This window comes from Bos taurus, chromosome 3 (genome assembly GCF_002263795.3).
Source record: "Bos taurus isolate L1 Dominette 01449 registration number 42190680 breed Hereford chromosome 3, ARS-UCD2.0, whole genome shotgun sequence".
NCBI lineage: Eukaryota > Metazoa > Chordata > Mammalia > Artiodactyla > Bovidae > Bos > Bos taurus.
In genome coordinates this window covers 23579940-23596669 of record NC_037330.1, presented here as the reverse complement: position 1 = coordinate 23596669, position 16730 = coordinate 23579940, and the positions used below count along the sequence as shown (strand labels likewise).

The 16730-nt window shown below is 49.5% G+C and overlaps 1 protein-coding gene across 1 annotated transcript in view; it reads left to right on the top strand.

Annotated features, from left to right (window-relative positions):
• Positions 1 to 326: 326 nt before the first annotated feature.
• Positions 327 to 16730, top strand: part of PHGDH (phosphoglycerate dehydrogenase) — a 31192-nt gene continuing 14788 nt past the window's right edge. The window contains 5 exon segments of the mRNA NM_001035017.1: positions 327 to 544; positions 5960 to 6111; positions 8160 to 8225; positions 11545 to 11599; positions 11688 to 11786. Of these exon segments, the coding sequence (NP_001030189.1) occupies positions 407 to 544; positions 5960 to 6111; positions 8160 to 8225; positions 11545 to 11599; positions 11688 to 11786 (510 nt within the window). The 5' untranslated portion in view covers positions 327 to 406.

Below are 16730 nucleotides of genomic sequence, written 5' to 3'. Positions count from 1 at the left end.
AGCGCCTTGCCTTGCACATAGTGGGTGCGTTAATAAGTGCTTGTTGAAGAGCTAGGTCCTTAAGAGGAAAGTGAAGAGGAAATATTTCTCTCGTGATGAGAGCGAATATTTCTCAACTTATTTCAGATATGAATCAGCTACTCAGCAAAAACATGCTTCTGTCTGCTCACCACTTAATAGAGAAATGCTTTGGTTGAGATTGAGAGACTGTCTCGAGGATAATAAAGTGGGAGGAGATCTGAAGACCCAGAACCACCACGAGGGGGCGGAGTCACAGAGAGTTGGAGAGTTTCTGTCCAATCGCGAATCCTGCCCAGTTACTGAAGCCCGCCAGTCGAAGCAGCCGCGTGTCGCTTTAGGTGTTTCTGCCCAGGAAAAGCTGCAGATTCCAAGGCCGACTCCAGCAATGGCCTTTGCAAATCTACGGAAAGTGCTTATCAGTGATAGCCTGGACCCTTGCTGCCGGAAGATCCTGCAAGACGGAGGGCTGCAGGTGGTGGAGAAGCAGAACCTGAGCAAAGAGGAGCTGATAGCCGAGCTGCAGGTTAGGCGAGCGTGAGAAAGACAAGGGCTGTGTGGCATCCTCCGTGGACAGTGGTTGACACACTCGGCCCAGCGCGCCCCACCCTCACCTCCTACCTGGTGGTCAGTCTTGGGGGTCTCCCGAGTTTGGGGGCTGGGGAAGGTGGAGGGAGAAAGAGGGAGGAACCAACGTCTACAAGCTGCAGGATGCAGACTTTCCGTTCAGTTTGCAACGGCGTGTTTCACGTTGGAACGTTTCCCGCCAACATTGCAAAGTGCAGGCTGCGCGCGGGATGCCAGCGCGGCTTCCCAGGGCCTTTGCGCGCAGTGGCCCTGGCAGCCCGGGGCCTTCTCTCCCGCCTCGTGCGGGGGTGCCGGGGGGAGGGGCGCCAAAGTGGCTTCCCTTCTTGGAACTCAGGGACCGGAGTTCCCTTCAGGGAACTCAGGCCCAGCCCTGGCTCGCCCAGCCAAGTCCTGCCTTCCCTGGGGGACGCTGGCGGAATCCAGCCTGTCGCGTGGCTGCTCCAGCAAGCTCCCCTAGAAGCCGCAGGGAAAGCGGCGGGACTGGGGCAGCAAACGCCATACCCGCCTTTAGTCTGATGCAAGACTACGAAGAGTTTTCACCGCCCCTCGGCCGCCTGGGAGCGCTTGGAGGAAGGAGGGGCGGGTGATGGGGGGCGCCAGAGATCCCCGCGCCAGCCGCGCGGCCGTGACCGCGGCTCCGGCGGTCTCCGCCAGCGGTTTCAGCGGATGGCCTCAACTTTGTCCTCGGCGCGGCAACGTATGGCCACATCCGTGGAGAATCCGATCCCGAACGCTCCCAGGAAACGTGTATTTCTTAGCAAATCTTTCTCAGGAGCGTATCACCGCTTGTCGTGTTATATAATTAGGACGGTCTACTTCGGATCTTTCTTCACCTTGTTTGTAAAATCTCTGCGAGATTTGGTAGCCTCGTCTAAGCTTATAACATTCATTTTGGGAACTCTTCACTCCCGTTACCGCACTTCTTACTTCTGGACTGCGCCCAGCGCCCAGGTGTCTCCCTCCCACCCGTCCGGAAGTATTTTCCCTTGCCCCCCAACTCCCACACCCGGCCTTGTAGCCTCCTACCAACTTCAGCCAGACTCAGCGCAGATCCACCCCTCCATCTTTCACTCCTCGAGAGGCCCTTAAATCAAACCACGGGGGTGGCCGCTGTTGCTCTAGCGGTGAGGCAATCCCACGGTCTTCCTAACTGTCTTTATATCTCCTGCTGGGTTTCTCCTTGGAACCCTTGTTGGCTCCGGCCCCATGGTACTGTATCCAGCCCCTGTCCTGTACTCAGACTCTAAGTTTGACTGGTTCCTATCTTCCAGAAGCTTGTCAGCTGGTTAGGGAGCCTGGTTAATAGACTGTGAAGCTAGTGACCAGATAACACAGTACTTGAGTGCTAAATGAGACCATCAGAAGCCTAAGCCTCTGCCTGCTCCACTGCTGCTCAAGTGGGGAGGAGAGGGTGATCAGCCTTGACTTGGTGGGGGCCAAGGACTCAGGAGCGGATCCTTGGAGCACCCTCGGCGTGAATGCGAGACAGGCACTTCACTTGTCACCTCCTCGTTTGTGCAGATGGCAGCAGTGACTTTGGCTCTGGGCAATGGCCAGAAGGCAGTGTAGTGGTCTCTAGATCCTCACCTCCACCAGACCACCGGGCTGGGAAGTGTGGATGGGACTCGGGGGCTTTCCGGCTTTCTTGTGGAAATGAAAATCCTGTACCCCTGGGGTAGGGTGGGATGAGGGAGTGGTAAGTGAGTGGAACTGACAAGAATGGGAGCCCTTGGTCACTAGTTGCAGGGTTCAAGGATGTTGGGACGTTGACTGGGAATCGGGGGCTGGGACTTAGAGGATGTTTTAAAGGCACTGCAAACTCCTGGCAGGAAGAGAGGTGTTTGTTGGCTACATTGTTGAGGGATTTGGGCATGCCCAGTTTTCATGTCTGTCTTTGTAAAAAAACAGTTTGGAATCCAGGTTAGTCTCCTTAGGCCAGTAAAGGACTCCTATCCAAGCTACCTCTTGTTATTCTGAGTGGAGAGGTATCTGGGTTAGCGGCCCCTGGCCTCCCCCGTTTAAACCTTTTTCATACGGAAAGAAACTGGAGCAGGTCGCCAGAACCACGCCTGGCCTCCCTTCACACTCCTTGGTATTCTGGGCAGGCACGGTTTGTTCTCTCTCGCTCCGTGGTCAGGAAGTACAATCATTCCCCAGAACCATGCTTTTCAGACTTGAAGCAAGTCACAGCTCATTAGTGGGCATTGAAGTCCGTTTAATGGGTCGTGATTAGCATTAAAAAGAAAAAAAGTAAATATCAGAGAGCAATACAGATAGGCTAAATGTGTTTGGTACTGTGGGTCTTACTCAAAAGTTTGGAAAACACTGGCTTGAAATAATAAAGCTTCTTGTTGGAACTCAACAAAACTCTTATTTAGACTGTGTACCCCTCTTCTATCATCTTATACAAATCTAATAATAAATATTAAGTCTTACCACGTATCAGTGGTTTTAGACTTTGACCATGACCCACAATAGGAAATTTACTTTACACCCTAATTCAGTATACACACACATATGTGTACACACATACACTCAAGTTTCATGAAAGAACACCCATACTATATGTGCTGTGTTCTGATATTTTCTTCTGTTTCATTAAATAACAATGCTGGTCAGAGTCCACTAAACGCAGGCTGGTAATGCATTTAACTTTCTGAGGCACCTTTGTATCTTTATCTCTGAATTTTAAGAAAGGAAAAGAAGGGAATAAATTTCCATGCAAGAGTCCATGTTTTGAAAGGCTCTTTTAAAATAGCACGTTTCCAGCCTTTACAGTAGGATTTGGTTGGCAAAGGTTACAGAGCCATCTACTTAATGAGGATCACATATACTGTGCCAAACAGTGCCTACCTGCATTCTCTGTAGCCAGGGGAACATAACCTGGAGACTTTCTTTGGCATCCCCTATTACATAAGTCAGCGCATGCTTGTGTATTTGGTTGTTCAGTTGTGAGGCAGGAGCAATGCTGAAATCACCCCAAGGCGAAGCCTGTCCTTCTTGGGAAAGGAAGCGTGTGTGAACTTGAGGAGCATGAATGGGTTTCCACTGCTGAGTTGGCATAGTTTGTCTGGAACAGCCATAAATCCAGCAGAACAGGGTCCTGCTGTTTTCCAGCTCTGAGGCCACTGAGGGGCTGGGAGTAGGAAGGCAAACCAAGTGTGGTGAAAGCCTATTCCAGCCAGCTGTCATATACGGATACAGCACACACAGAGCAGAGAACAGCAGACAGCAGAGTGGGTGTGGTGTTGAGATTCCTGTCGTAGGAGCGCCAGAGAGGACCTTGGGATGCTGCAGAAGAAAATTATAACCACAGCAAACTTCTGAGAGGATGTGGGCTGCAGTTTTCAGAAGTAGAGGAGAGCTGGGGAGAGCAGGGAGCCACGTGTCAGAGGGATGGCAGGGTCCTGAGAGGGGGGCGGTGCCTGGGAGTGCAGACTCTCAGTAAATGTGTGCAGATTGACTGAATCCTAACTTTTTTTTGAGGGGGGGGGGTGGCCACCACGTGTGGCTTGTGGGATCTTAGTTCCTTGACCAGCTGTTGAACCTTACCACTTGGCCTTGCAAGTTTGTGAACTCTGGCCACAAGCTATGTCCAGATCGTGTGGGACCAGTGTCTGCTGAATGAAAGTCTGCAAAGGCAGATTCTCACTTGGGATGGGCGAGTTCTGCTTGTACATCTCAGCTGGTCTGACTGGAGGCTCTCCTGACCTCGTGGCTTCAGAGAAAGCTGGGGCACACCCTTGAGTGAAACAGAGACTGTAGGATAAATCTCCATAAGGGAGATCCTTCCACGGAGGCTCTGCTTGTTAAAAACTCTGTGCTGTTTCTGTGCTTGTCCTTGGAGTCTGCAGCGATGGGGTGGACTCCTGGGGAGTCTGTATGCTCTTCTGCAACCAGTCTGCCCTGTGGGAAGATTCCCAGGGTTTGGTGAGGGGCTGGCAGCTTGGAGAGAGTATTCAAGGAGCATTCTATTTCAGAACCACAGACACGAAAGGGTGTGAAGTGCTGGTGAAGGGTCCTCGATGCAGCTCTCTCTGGTCTGGCAGAGCTCCAGCCAGTGAGCATGCATGAAACATTCACACCTCCAGAGAAGTAGTTTTTCAGCCTTTTCTAAAGAATCATCCCAGTGTTGAGAAGCCCTCCAAGTCTAAGTAGACTGCAGAGTAAGCTTCTTTTCTCCTCTCCCCTCTGTGGAGGGAAAAGAACCCTCTGTTCTCCCTGCATTTAACTTGTCCAAACTTGTTCCTAGGCTCTGGACTTGTGCAAGTAAACACGAGTGGGCCCTTACCCTAGAAGCCAGATGCCAATAGCCCCTCTTTGTCTTTGGAATCCATGTGGTGGGAAGGGAAGAGAGAAGGTTCTCATGGGATCCAGCTGGGTGCCCCACTGGGGAAGTGCAGGGCGAGTTACAGGTTTCAGATCAGTTGTCTATTCCAATGCTCTTGTGTTACTGGAGGAGACCGGGGTGGGGGTGACATAACTTGGCACAGTGACCCCGCATGTCGTTGGCAGCACAGGGCCTAGAGCCCCAGCCTCCTGGTTCCCAGCTTGCTGCTTATGCAGACGCCCTTGCAGCTTGCTCATCAACCAAGCCTGGGACAGCCAGAGTTGGGCAGAGTGTGCATTTGCTCTCCTGCTCCATTTCCTGGGCCTTCTCGATGCATATTGGCACAGCATCCTTATTCTGCAGAAGATACTATCAGATGCTGGGCAAGCCTAAGGACGATTGTCCCCGGGTCTGGCTTAGCACAGGTAAAATGGCTGTGATGAACCCAAAAAGTCTGATTTTTCACATAGATTTAGTTTTAGTCTAATAGTGCCTGGTTTTCTGAGCAGCTGTGAACCAGCTTAATTGTTTTCTCCCCTTCCCTCTACTGTGGTTTCTATTTTAGGAAATGTTTTTCTTTTAATAATTTGCCTTTTATTAACTTCACTTAGTCATTCAGCCAACCAACATTTATTGAGTGCCTTCTGTGTACCAGGCATAGGGGCTCACAAAGTAGACTCTGATCCCACCTCACCTCTTCAGTAGCTCCGTGTCTGATGAAGAAAGTGATGTCCCTTGAGCTGGGCCAGATATCGTGCCAGGGGTTGTACCTGTCCTGTCTCATTTCCTCCTCACACACCTGAGGAGGCCGAAGCTCAGAGTCTTAGCTTGTCAGGGCTGGAGCTTGGATTTGAACCCAAGCCTGACTGTTGGCAAAGGCTCTCAGAGGGGTGTGCGCATACACACGCCTTCCTTTGCTTGAACGTATCCAGCGTCAGCCAGCCTGCAGGGACTCCCACCTTGGACAGAGAGGCTGTACAAAGACCAACTCTGTGGATCCAGGTGTTTCTTTTTCTGCCTCAGGACTGTGAAGGCCTTATTGTCCGCTCGGCCACCAAGGTGACCTCTGACATCATCAACGCGGCAGAGAAGCTGCAGGTGGTGGGCAGGGCTGGCACGGGCGTGGACAACGTGGATCTGGAGGCCGCAACCAGAAAGGGCATCCTGGTCATGAAGTAAGTCGTGGAGGTAGGGGAGTGAGTGTGGAGACTGACCACGTGGAGGGAGGAGATGCCTGTAGAGTCAGAAGGGGGTCCAGGAGGCTGCCTGCTCCAGGCTGAGAGCAGATGGGGTGGGGGCAGATCAGAGCGGGTGACAGGAAGCCAGGTGTTCTTAGAAAGACAGACTCTAAGAGTCCTTTTATCTTGATTTTTTTAATTTTTAAAAATAGAGTCTCTTGACCTTTTTGCTCCTTATAACCTTCATTTCCAGAGAAGAAAAGACCCAATAGAGGGCATAAAGGGTAAACATGTGTTAATATTCTAAAAATAATAAGGAAAATCTTTTGAGAAACGAAAAATAGTTTCATGGGTTTTATCTCTATCTTCCTTTCTGCAAGATGGGTAGAATCAACATTGCCCTTTGATTTATCATGTGAGGAAGATTTCTCAGTGCAAAACTTGTGGAGAAATAGGAGGAGAAGCCTAACAGGAGAAGATAAAAGTATTAGCTTTGTTCCTAATAAAAGCCAGGTTGGGAAACTTGATAAAAGTCTGTGGTCAAAGGGCCACCCTCTGCCTCTGTCACAGGTACAGATGTGTGACGCTAACACCACAGTGTAAATTAGCTGTACTCCAATAAAATAAAAGCTTGATGGCGTGGAGCAGCAGAGATTTGTGCCTTTTGTAGGCAGGTCGGTCCTGAAATAAGAGGAGTCAGATAAGGGCTGAGCCACACACGTTTCTCCCCATCTAATGAGATGCTTCTCTGCCTCTGGAGAAGTAAGTCTGGGTAGAGAGAGGCCAGGTGTGTTTCTCGAATGGGGGTCCCTCTGCAGGAAAACATAAAGCCGGGGCAAAAGGGTTTTCTTCCAACTTTGGGTTTAGGGCAGGAGCACCTCACAGAACTCAGGGCTGGTGGCATGGGGTTGGGGGTTTGCATTAAGAACAAGTACACTCAAAATGTTGGAGAGAATGTAGAAAGAAGGGAACACTTACACACTGTTGGTGGGGATGTAAATTGGTGTAGCCACAGTGGACAGCAATATGGATCTTCCTCAAAAAAATAAAAATAGGCCTACCACATGACCCAGCAATCTCATTCCTAGGTATATTGGGAAAAAAATGCTAATTTGAAAAGATGCATGTACCCCAGTGCTCATAGCAGCATTATTTCAGTTGTCAAGATGCAGAAACAACATAAATGTCCATGGACAGATGAATGGATAAAGAAGTTGTGACACACACACACACACAAACACACACAATGCAATGCTGTTGTTTAGTCTCTAAGTCGTATCTAACTGTTTGTGACCCCATGGACTGTAGCCCACCAGGCTCCTGTGTCCATGGGATTCTCTAGGCAAGCATACTGGAGTGGGTTGCCACTTCTTACTCCAGGGGATCTTCCCAACCCAGGGATTGAACCCATGTCTTCTGCATTGGCAGGTGGATTCTCTACCACTGAGCCATTCTGGGAAGCCCATATAATAGAATATTGGCCATAAAAAGAATGAAATTTTGCCATTTGTAGCAGCCTGGATGGTTTTGGAGGGCATTAGGAAATAAAAAGAGAAAGACAAGTACTGTGTGATATCACATGTAAGGAATCTGAAACATATAGCAAACTAGTGAATATAACAGAAAAGAAACAGACTCACTGATACAGAGAACAGTCTAGTGGCTACCAGTGGGAGGGAGGGGCAACATAGGGGTATGGAGTTAAGATGTACAAACTATTAGGTATAAAATAAGCTACAAGCATATATTGTACAACATGGAGAATAGCAACAGTATTTTATAATAGGTATAAGTGGAGTGTAAACTTGAAAAATTGTAAATCACTATATTGTACACGTTTAACTTATATAATATTGTGTATCAGCTATACTTCAATTTTTAAAAATCTAAAGAAATGACCCATAAAGCTAAACAAGAGAAATAAAGAACTGGTAAGCTCATGGAGCAGGAGAGCAAGCTCGGGGTGCACTGGAGGCTTTCCACAGGGACAGAAGTGGGAATCCTGGTCTGGCTAACAGATGACCCCCCTCTTTTTCAATGCACAGTACCCCCAATGGGAACAGCCTCAGTGCTGCAGAGCTCACCTGTGGAATGATCATGTGTCTCGCCAGGTAAGTGAATCCCTAACCTCTGAGGAGAGTTCCTCTCTGCGGTCTGTCGGTTATTATGACTCCCTAAGCAAACTGACCCAGAGAAACTTAGAAACACTTCAGCCTGGTGATGTGCAGGCTGCTAAAAACCTTCAAGGCTGTCAGGCCTCGACTGATCACTCATTATCCTGGTTCTCACGTTCATTACCTGGGAGCAGGCCCATTGAGAAAATAAATACGTGGGTGATCTTCTCTTTCTCCTTACTCACTTCCACTCTCCACACACATTCCCTGCACCGGTCACAGTGGTAGGTGTCCACACACACATGAAGCCTTCTCGGATCTCGAAGCCTCACAAATGCTGTTTCTGCTGCCTGGATATCTGTCCCTGCCATTTCTTTCTTTAACTCTTAAAACTGTTCTTCAAGGTTAAGCTCGAGTGTTAATTCATCCAAAAAGCTCTCTCTAGATTCCCCAGCCAGGCCGATTCTCCTGGGGCTTACCTCTGTCACTGTCCTTGCAGATCTATATGTAAGAGAATGGAATAGAAAGCTTCCCTGGGATCCCTGGGACCAAGACCTGTGGGTTCATAACACAAGAGATCTCAAAGGGTCAAATCTCTTAAAGAGAGGGGACAGCCTAGGGACCAATGAATATTGCACAGATGTACACAGTTGACTGTCTGAGCTCCTGCTGTTGAACAGGTAGTGGGTCATTGGGAAGGACAAGGAGCCAGTGGACAGGCAGAAAGATGTTTTGGGTCCCTTCGCAGGTCCATGGATCCTTAAACCAGGGAACCCAGGCAGCCAGGACTCCTTACTTCTCTACTCAGGGGGTCTGAAACCTTCTGGGCCTGAGAAATGATTCTTTCCCCTTCTCAAGACCTGGAAGAGGGTCTGAGGGCACTCACCTTTGCTCTAACTCTCCCTAAGATTTCTACCTGAGATCGTAGGTCTTCACTGATACTGACCTGTCAGTGAAGATGAGAGGAGATTGGAAAAAGGGAGGAATAGGGAGAATTGCCCAGCAGAAGGGACCCGGTCCAGAAGGGGTCCCTGCATTGGCTGTTTGGATCTCCCAGAACATCTAGAGAAGTATTGAGGCCTGATGCCCTGGTGTCACGTGTGCTATTAAATTCAGTGGTGTTTGTTTGTTTGTGTTTTTGAGGGATGAGGGAAGGAAAGTGCAGCTTTCTAATTCTCTCACATTTTTTTTTTTTGGAGGTGATGTTCCCTTGGGAGTCAGGAATAGTTTTCCTCTTATTCCACGACCAGCTTTACTTAAAGGAGTTGGCAAAGTGGTGTGATTCAGGTTCCCAACCACTCATCATAACCTCAGTCATCAAAGATGCATCAAAACTAATAAGGGAGCACGCTGTGAGAAGGAATCACCGGTCTCATAACTCACTGTGCGCTGGTTTAATCAGTCTGCTTTCCCAGCCAGGCAGCAGTAGAAGGGGTTGGGGTGCGGTGGACAGAGAAGTTGAGACACTGGGCAATGTGGGTGGAGAGCAGGCCGGGATGGGCCTTGCGCTGGGGGACTTCGACTAGATGCCTGGTCCTGAGGAGCTGGAGAAGAACAAGGACATGGAAAGGCAGTGAGGAGAATGCAACAAAGGTAGACGTCACTGTTCCGCCTGTTTTCCTTCCTCTTGTTAAGTCAGGTCGGCCTCCATTTAATTCTCAGGAGATCTTCTGCCCACATGTGGCCCTGCTCACACTGGCTTGCTGAGGACCCCACAGTGTTAAAACCTGAGACCATGGCCAGCTGGGTGGAGCACCCAGAGAGGGGTGTGGGTGTTTCCTGTACCCAGAGAGGGGTGTGGGGGTTTCCTGTACCCAGAGGGCGGGTGTGGGGGTTTCCTCTACCCAGAGGGCGGGTGTGGGGGTTTCCTCTACCCAGAGGGCAGGTGTGGGGGTTTCCTGTACCCTGTGGTGCCACAGGCATACCTCAGATGGCACCATGCAGCCAGGTGGGCAGAGGTCGGGAGGCGAGAGGACAGAGGAGGCAGATGGCGGCTCTGTCTCACTCGGGCAGGTTTGATCAGTCTGGCTTTGCTTCTTCGAGGCGAGTCATTGTCCTCAGTGAAGTGAGGACTTTGTCCTTCTTGCAGTGGGGCCTGATGGGCCAGAGTCGTGAGATGGGGCTTCTTCCGTGAGCTTTGTTGAGTTTGCCCGTGAGTTCACAGGGCTGAGACAGCAGGGCAGGTTCTCTGTGAACCTCATCCTCAGATGGAATCTGTGCCTAGTAACGTGTAGACAGGAAAGAAAGCTTTGTATCAGAACTCAGGGAAGTGGAAATAAGGGAACGGTTATCTTGGAATCTCTGTTTTCTCTCTCGCACATGCAGACACGCACACACCGCTGAATTTTATGGCTGGCAGGAAAGCCGGCATTGAAATACTTAGGAGGCTGACTGGTGGGGATGCCTTCCTTGTCTTTGAATTCATTCTGCTACTTCTGGCTGAGTGATGCTGGGCAAGGTGTTTAACCCCCAGTGCCTGCAATCTGCCCCCAACTCTCCCGCCCACCCCCGCCATGCAGTTATTGTGAGCATCAGATGAGCTGATATTTAAACATTGCTCCTTATCTCCTCCTTTCTCACTTCTGGAAGAGCCTGGAGGACCATGATCCACATAACATATTTTGCCTCTGATCACATCCTTTCTCACATCACCCTAATTTCCTGTGTCCCCTCTGGAAAACACATGGAGAATCAGACCTCCATGTTGGCTGATAGGAGGGGATAGGCTGTGGAGTGTGTGGGGTGTGTGTGTGTGTGTGTGTGTGGTGAGACAGGAGGTGCTACGGTTGTTGGAAGTGTCCAGACTATAGTACCTGCTCACCCCAGTGTAGTCTAACTCTCAAGGGAGAATAAGTATTCAACTATCCCCTGATATAGTGGAAGATGTCGCAAGTTGTAGCTCTGAATGAAATAAGAAAATGGAAATCTTTGTGCTTCTGGAACATTTGGTGTTGTTAAAATCCCCCAATATACCATTTCATTATCTCTACAAATGCTGGAGGATTAGCTTTTGCCTTTTACATGTCCGGAGTCACTGAGGCCAGTATTGAAGCAACTGAGATGGACTCAGAACCTCCTGCCCGACATTTGGCTGGAAACAATCCAGGGCTCCAGGCCAGGTCTTGTCAAGGGATCCTCCTGCTACACTCCTTTGTCCATCCTCGGTATTTCTGAACCTGAGCCCCCAGACCTAGCTTGAGCTTGTCTTCATCAGGGGATGCCCGGCAGAGGCAGTGGCCATGCAGCCTTCACACTGCGCCTCCTTCCTGGGCTGGTGGGGTCTGGGTGGGCCTGCTGAATGTGTCTGTCCTTGCAGGCAGATTCCTCAGGCGGCGGCATCTATGAAGGATGGCAAGTGGGAGCGGAAGAAGGTAAGCGGCTGGCCTTGCCTCGCCCTGCCTGGCTCGGTGTCCACGGTCTACTGCAGGTGCTGACTTCAGCTTCTTTCCCTGTTTGCAGTTCATGGGAACCGAGCTGAATGGAAAGGTCCTAGGAATTCTTGGCTTGGGCAGAATCGGGAGAGAAGTGGCCACCCGGATGCAGTCCTTTGGGATGAAGGTAAGAGGTCACTAGACCTCTTTGATGTGGGGCTTCCTGTGGCAGTTTTGGAAGAGGCAGCTTTGCTTGAGAGAAGCTGAAGGCTTTGTCCTAGGAAAATCTGATGCCCCCTTTAGAGCCCCTGAGTAAATGGGTGGTAAAGCCAGGGAGGGAGGGGACATGGGCCCACCGACCTAGACCCTTGAACTCAGCATCTGGGAATACTTGGTGGAGATCCTTCAGCTCTGGGATGAGTAATTGCCCTGAGTCCCCGTGAAGCAGAGTGGAGTCTTATCCTGCCTGTCCTTCCCTCCCCTTCTGTGAGGGCCTTCTTGTTTTGCTGCTTCTGTCTCCTGTGATAATTCAGAAAGCAGGAGCAAATTTGTAACCCTGCAGCAGAGCCATTGCTGTCCCGTCTTCTAGCTCCCCTCCACAGTCCAGAAGAGGTTGAAAGGTGCTTGCCTATACACTGTGAGGGACTTCCCTGGTGGCTCAGACGGTAAAGAATCTGCCTGCAATGCCAGAGACCCGGGTTCAATCCCTGGGGCAGGAAGATCCCCTGGAGAAGGGAATGGCAACCTGCTCCAGGATTCTTGCCTGAAAAATCACATGGATAGACGAGCCTGGCAGGCTACAGTCCAGGGGGGTCACAAAGAGTTGGACATGACTGAGCAACTCACACTTCCACTTTCATACACTGTGAAAAGATCATAGAGCTCGCAGTGGCTGGGAAAACTCACACATTTCTCAGGAATCTTCCCTGACCCCACCGCCCACCAAGGCTCTGTCTTAGCCTGTGCTTGGAGCTCAGTAGTTCTTCTGGTTGAGCGAGGGTTTTCATCAGAAGCAGTGCTGCTCCCCAACCCCAACCCCAGGGACCCATCCAGAAGACCGTGCCAAGAGAGAGGAAACACACCAGGTGCCCATGTGGGCAAGAGAGGTGTGGCAGCTGGGTGGGCTGGTGGGCATCTCCATGTGTACTGTGGCTGTGGAGAGAGGGACTGTGGGTTCAAACTATAGCCAGGAGACATTAAGGAAGATGGTTTTGAAAATCAGATTATTTCCGGTCTAGACACATTTACATAAAGCTGTATGGAATTTTTGCTTTTTTCCCTTGCTCCTTCCTTTCTGTATGTCCGTCTCACTTTGCATTAGGAGAGACCTTATAGATTAACCCTTAATTTTATATCCACCTCTGAATTTTGTAAGTTTTTGCTAAGGGCTCATAGCAAATGGATGGTGAACAAGGACCAGCTGGGCATCCCTTTGTACCACAATCTCCATCTTCTCTACTCACCATATCGACTGAAGTCAGCCAGACATCTCTGCTAAGCTTTAGCACCAGGAGGGAGAGGTACCTTTTTCTGGCTCCCTGTGAGAGGGGGCATGGCCCAGCAGGATCCATTGATCATGGAAGCGGACCAAAGCCATGTCCTTTGTGCAAGCCACAGGGAGCACTCTCTCCTTTTTGCTTGTTTGTGAGGGCTCAGGGTAAAGGTTCAGCTCCTGGAAAATTCTGATCATCTAAAAGCAGGGGTCAGGGGTTCAGTAAAACTCAGGGAGGGCACGTGTAGCCGAACACGTGAGTGCTTCACTGATGACGTGGTGACTTGGGATGGTTGCCAGACCCAGCGGTCATTCTGTCACGTGCGCGGCCCTCCCGTAGGCACCACAGTGCCCTGGGCTTTTCTGGCTCGGCCACACTCATTGTCAAGGACGTGAGACTTTTGTGGTGACTTAAGCCAGGCAAAAAAACCCTACCCTGTTCCCTGAATAATTTAAGTGATTGATAAGCTTGTCCATTCTTTCGGCATGCACGTGTGCTCAGTCACTCAGTTGCATTGGACTGTTTCTGACTCCATGGACTGTAGCTCACCAGACTCCTCTGTCCATGGGACTTCTCAGGCAAGAATACTGGAGTGGGTTGCCATTTCCTCCTCCATGGGATCTTCCCTACCCAGGGACAGAACCCCACCTTGGCAGACGGATTCTTTACCACTGAACCACCTGCGAAGCCATCTTGTTTCCTGAATAATTAAGTGATTGGTAAGCTTGTCTGTTCCTTTGGCAGCACTCAGCTACTTAACCGCAGCCCCGGCTGCTTCCCAGAGGCACAGAGGGATACAGGACCTTGAGCATCAGCAGCAGACGTGACTGACAGGGCTCAGCTCAGAGATGTCTGGACCCTGCATATGAGTGCTCACCTGTGTCTCTGGGCATAGCACATACCACATGCCCACATGCTCTGTCCCCAGCATGGTTTTGAGGGTATGGGTACCTTTTTTGTGTTGCAACATATATCTGCTTCACTGGGGGGTTCTTCTGTGCAGATGTCTCTGGAGGGTCACTAGACTGTTTTGCTTCTGGTCCATGTTCTTTGTAAACCTGAAACACACCTTGGAATGTACCCCCACCCCACATACACCCCAGCCCCTCCAGAGCAGCCTGGCTGTGGTGCTTTCCCACTGGCCCAAAGTGGCCTCTTTTTGTAGTCAGCTGCTCATTTTGATCCAGCTCCCTAACAGCTTCCTGGGTCTGACACATTTTGAATCATATCTCAGTGCAGAGAAATCACTGACCTGCATCATCTGAACCTTGGTTGATGTTTGAGCAGTTGTGGAGAGCAAGATTTTCTAAAGGCCAAGGAAGGAAGATTCTTGAACAAATTGCTGAAGAGATGATTTATCAGCATCCAGGCAGGATGAGTGTTTACTAAACACAAGCTGTTTCAAATAGTCTTGGTCTCTCTTTGGAAATCAGTGGTAAACTGGTAATATCATGGGACACCCTAGATGTATATGTCTTGACTATTTAAAATTATAATCATGTAATAAGTGAATGCATTCTCATAAAAATTGAAATTTAGGTAAAGGTCTCCTAGATGACCATCCCAATCCGAGTTTCCTCAGGTAACATCCATTTGATATATGTCATCTTGGACTTTTTCTATGTGTTTACATGGAATACAGGTTTCTGGGATACAGGTACAGTTCTGTATCTGTAGAGGAGTTTTAGCCTAGAGACAGTAGACTGTTGTGCATGTTTTTAAGATAAAAACATATGTCTTGGAATAAATAGATTTACTGTATTTTTAAACCGTTGCATGGAATTCCTTTGAAGGGATAAATTGCTTTTATTTGGCAATTACCTCAACGATGAGCATTTAGAATGTGGACTTTAGCAAGCATTGGTGACGTCTTTCATGATATCTTTGAGGTTGAGATGGAGATCATGAGCTTGATGCTGAGGATTTAGTAACTGGCTGAAGGATGTATTCATCTCGGTCTGCAGGGGGACTGGTTCAGGATGGTGCAGGGCTCTGCCTTGCTCCCTGTGCTCATCAACAGCCTGGATGATGTGTCATTTGTCGATGACAGGAAGCAGAGGGAAGTAATTAATACTTAAAAGTTCAGACTTAGGTCCTAAGAGGCATAGGAAGTCTAGAATGGTTGGGCATCCTAATAGGAAATTTAATTGGAATACGTGTCAGTGCCCCACATATGAGCCCCCAGAGCAAGTAGGCTTGGGTGTAGAGGTGGTTTATAAAGGCTTTTCCAGAACAGGAGGCCTTTAGTTGACAACATTGCAGTGTGATTAATTGTGACATGGTTGATAGAACAGCTTCTGTGACTCTTGGCAGCATTGAAAGAAGATGACTTTCAGAACAAGGGGGTGACATTCTTCATGCTCCGTACCGATCAATTCCTGTTGTGAGTATTTGAGCAGTCCAAGACCCCATGTTCTGCAAGACTGTGAAACTTGGGAGATGATAGAGTGACAGCAGCGGAGCCCACACATCTGTGCTTCCTGAGAAAGGGTGGAGGCACTGGGATCTCTGAGTTCATCAAGATGTGGGAGTCACAGGCGAGGCCTTGAAATGGCCAAAGGGAAGTCATATAGCCAAGTCACACTCTCGGAGAAGTAGATCCAGGAAGGAGCACTAGAGTGCAGGCTGGAGAGGCAGCGTTACAGACAGAGCTGGCCTCAGTGGAATAAGTGGTCTCAGGAGAGAGTGAGTCCCCATCACTGCAGATACACTTGCAAGACCAGATAACTCCCTGGCCAGCAAGTGAAGAGGGGATGTGAACAGACACAGATGCCCTTTGAGCCCTCACATCTCTGAGTGTACATCACCCCAGTGGGCTACCAGTTTCTTTAAACTGTGAAATGGCCCTGGCCATGAGTTCACCGTGTGATCATCGGTAATGGTGCCAAATTTTTAAGGACTGGGTTTGTTACAGTAACTTGGGAGAACAACCTAAAGACATAACGATGGGACTTCCCTTGAGGTCCAGTGGTTAAGAGTTCACCTTTCAGGGGTTGCAGGTTCCATCCCTGGTTGGGAAGCTAAGATCCCACATGCCTTTTGGCCAAAGAACCAAAACTGAAAACAGAAGTAGTATTGTAACAAACTCAATAAAGGCTTTAAAAATGTTCCACATCAAAAAGGTCTTTTTTAAAAAAGGACACAGAGTGGACCAGGCGGCATGGGGGACCCTGAGTTGTTCTGGTTGGGCCAGCTGAAGCAGAACAGTAAAGCCTGTAGATGTTATTTTTATTATCCTCTTCTCTCCTAGCACTGGGGTCTTATCCTGTTCCTGATCAGTCACCAGGCTGTTAACCACTAATCAGGCTGGTGTGTGTGTGCTCAGTCACATCCGACTCTGTGCCACCCCATGGACCGTAGCCCGCCAGTCTCCTCTGTCCACGGGATTCTCCAGGCAAGAATGCTGGAGTGGGTTGCCATGCCCTCCTCAAGCTAATCTTCCTGACCCAGGGATCAAACCCGCATCTCTATGTCTCCTGCATTGGCGGGCAGGTTTTTACCACTAGTGCCACCTGGGAAACCCAGCTAGGCTGTTAATAGGATGACTGTTATCTGACCCTCTCTAGGGTATCAGGATTTAAGACCTGACCCCATCATGCCACAGGAGCTGTAAGGAGAGACCTTCTTGTGCTCAGATG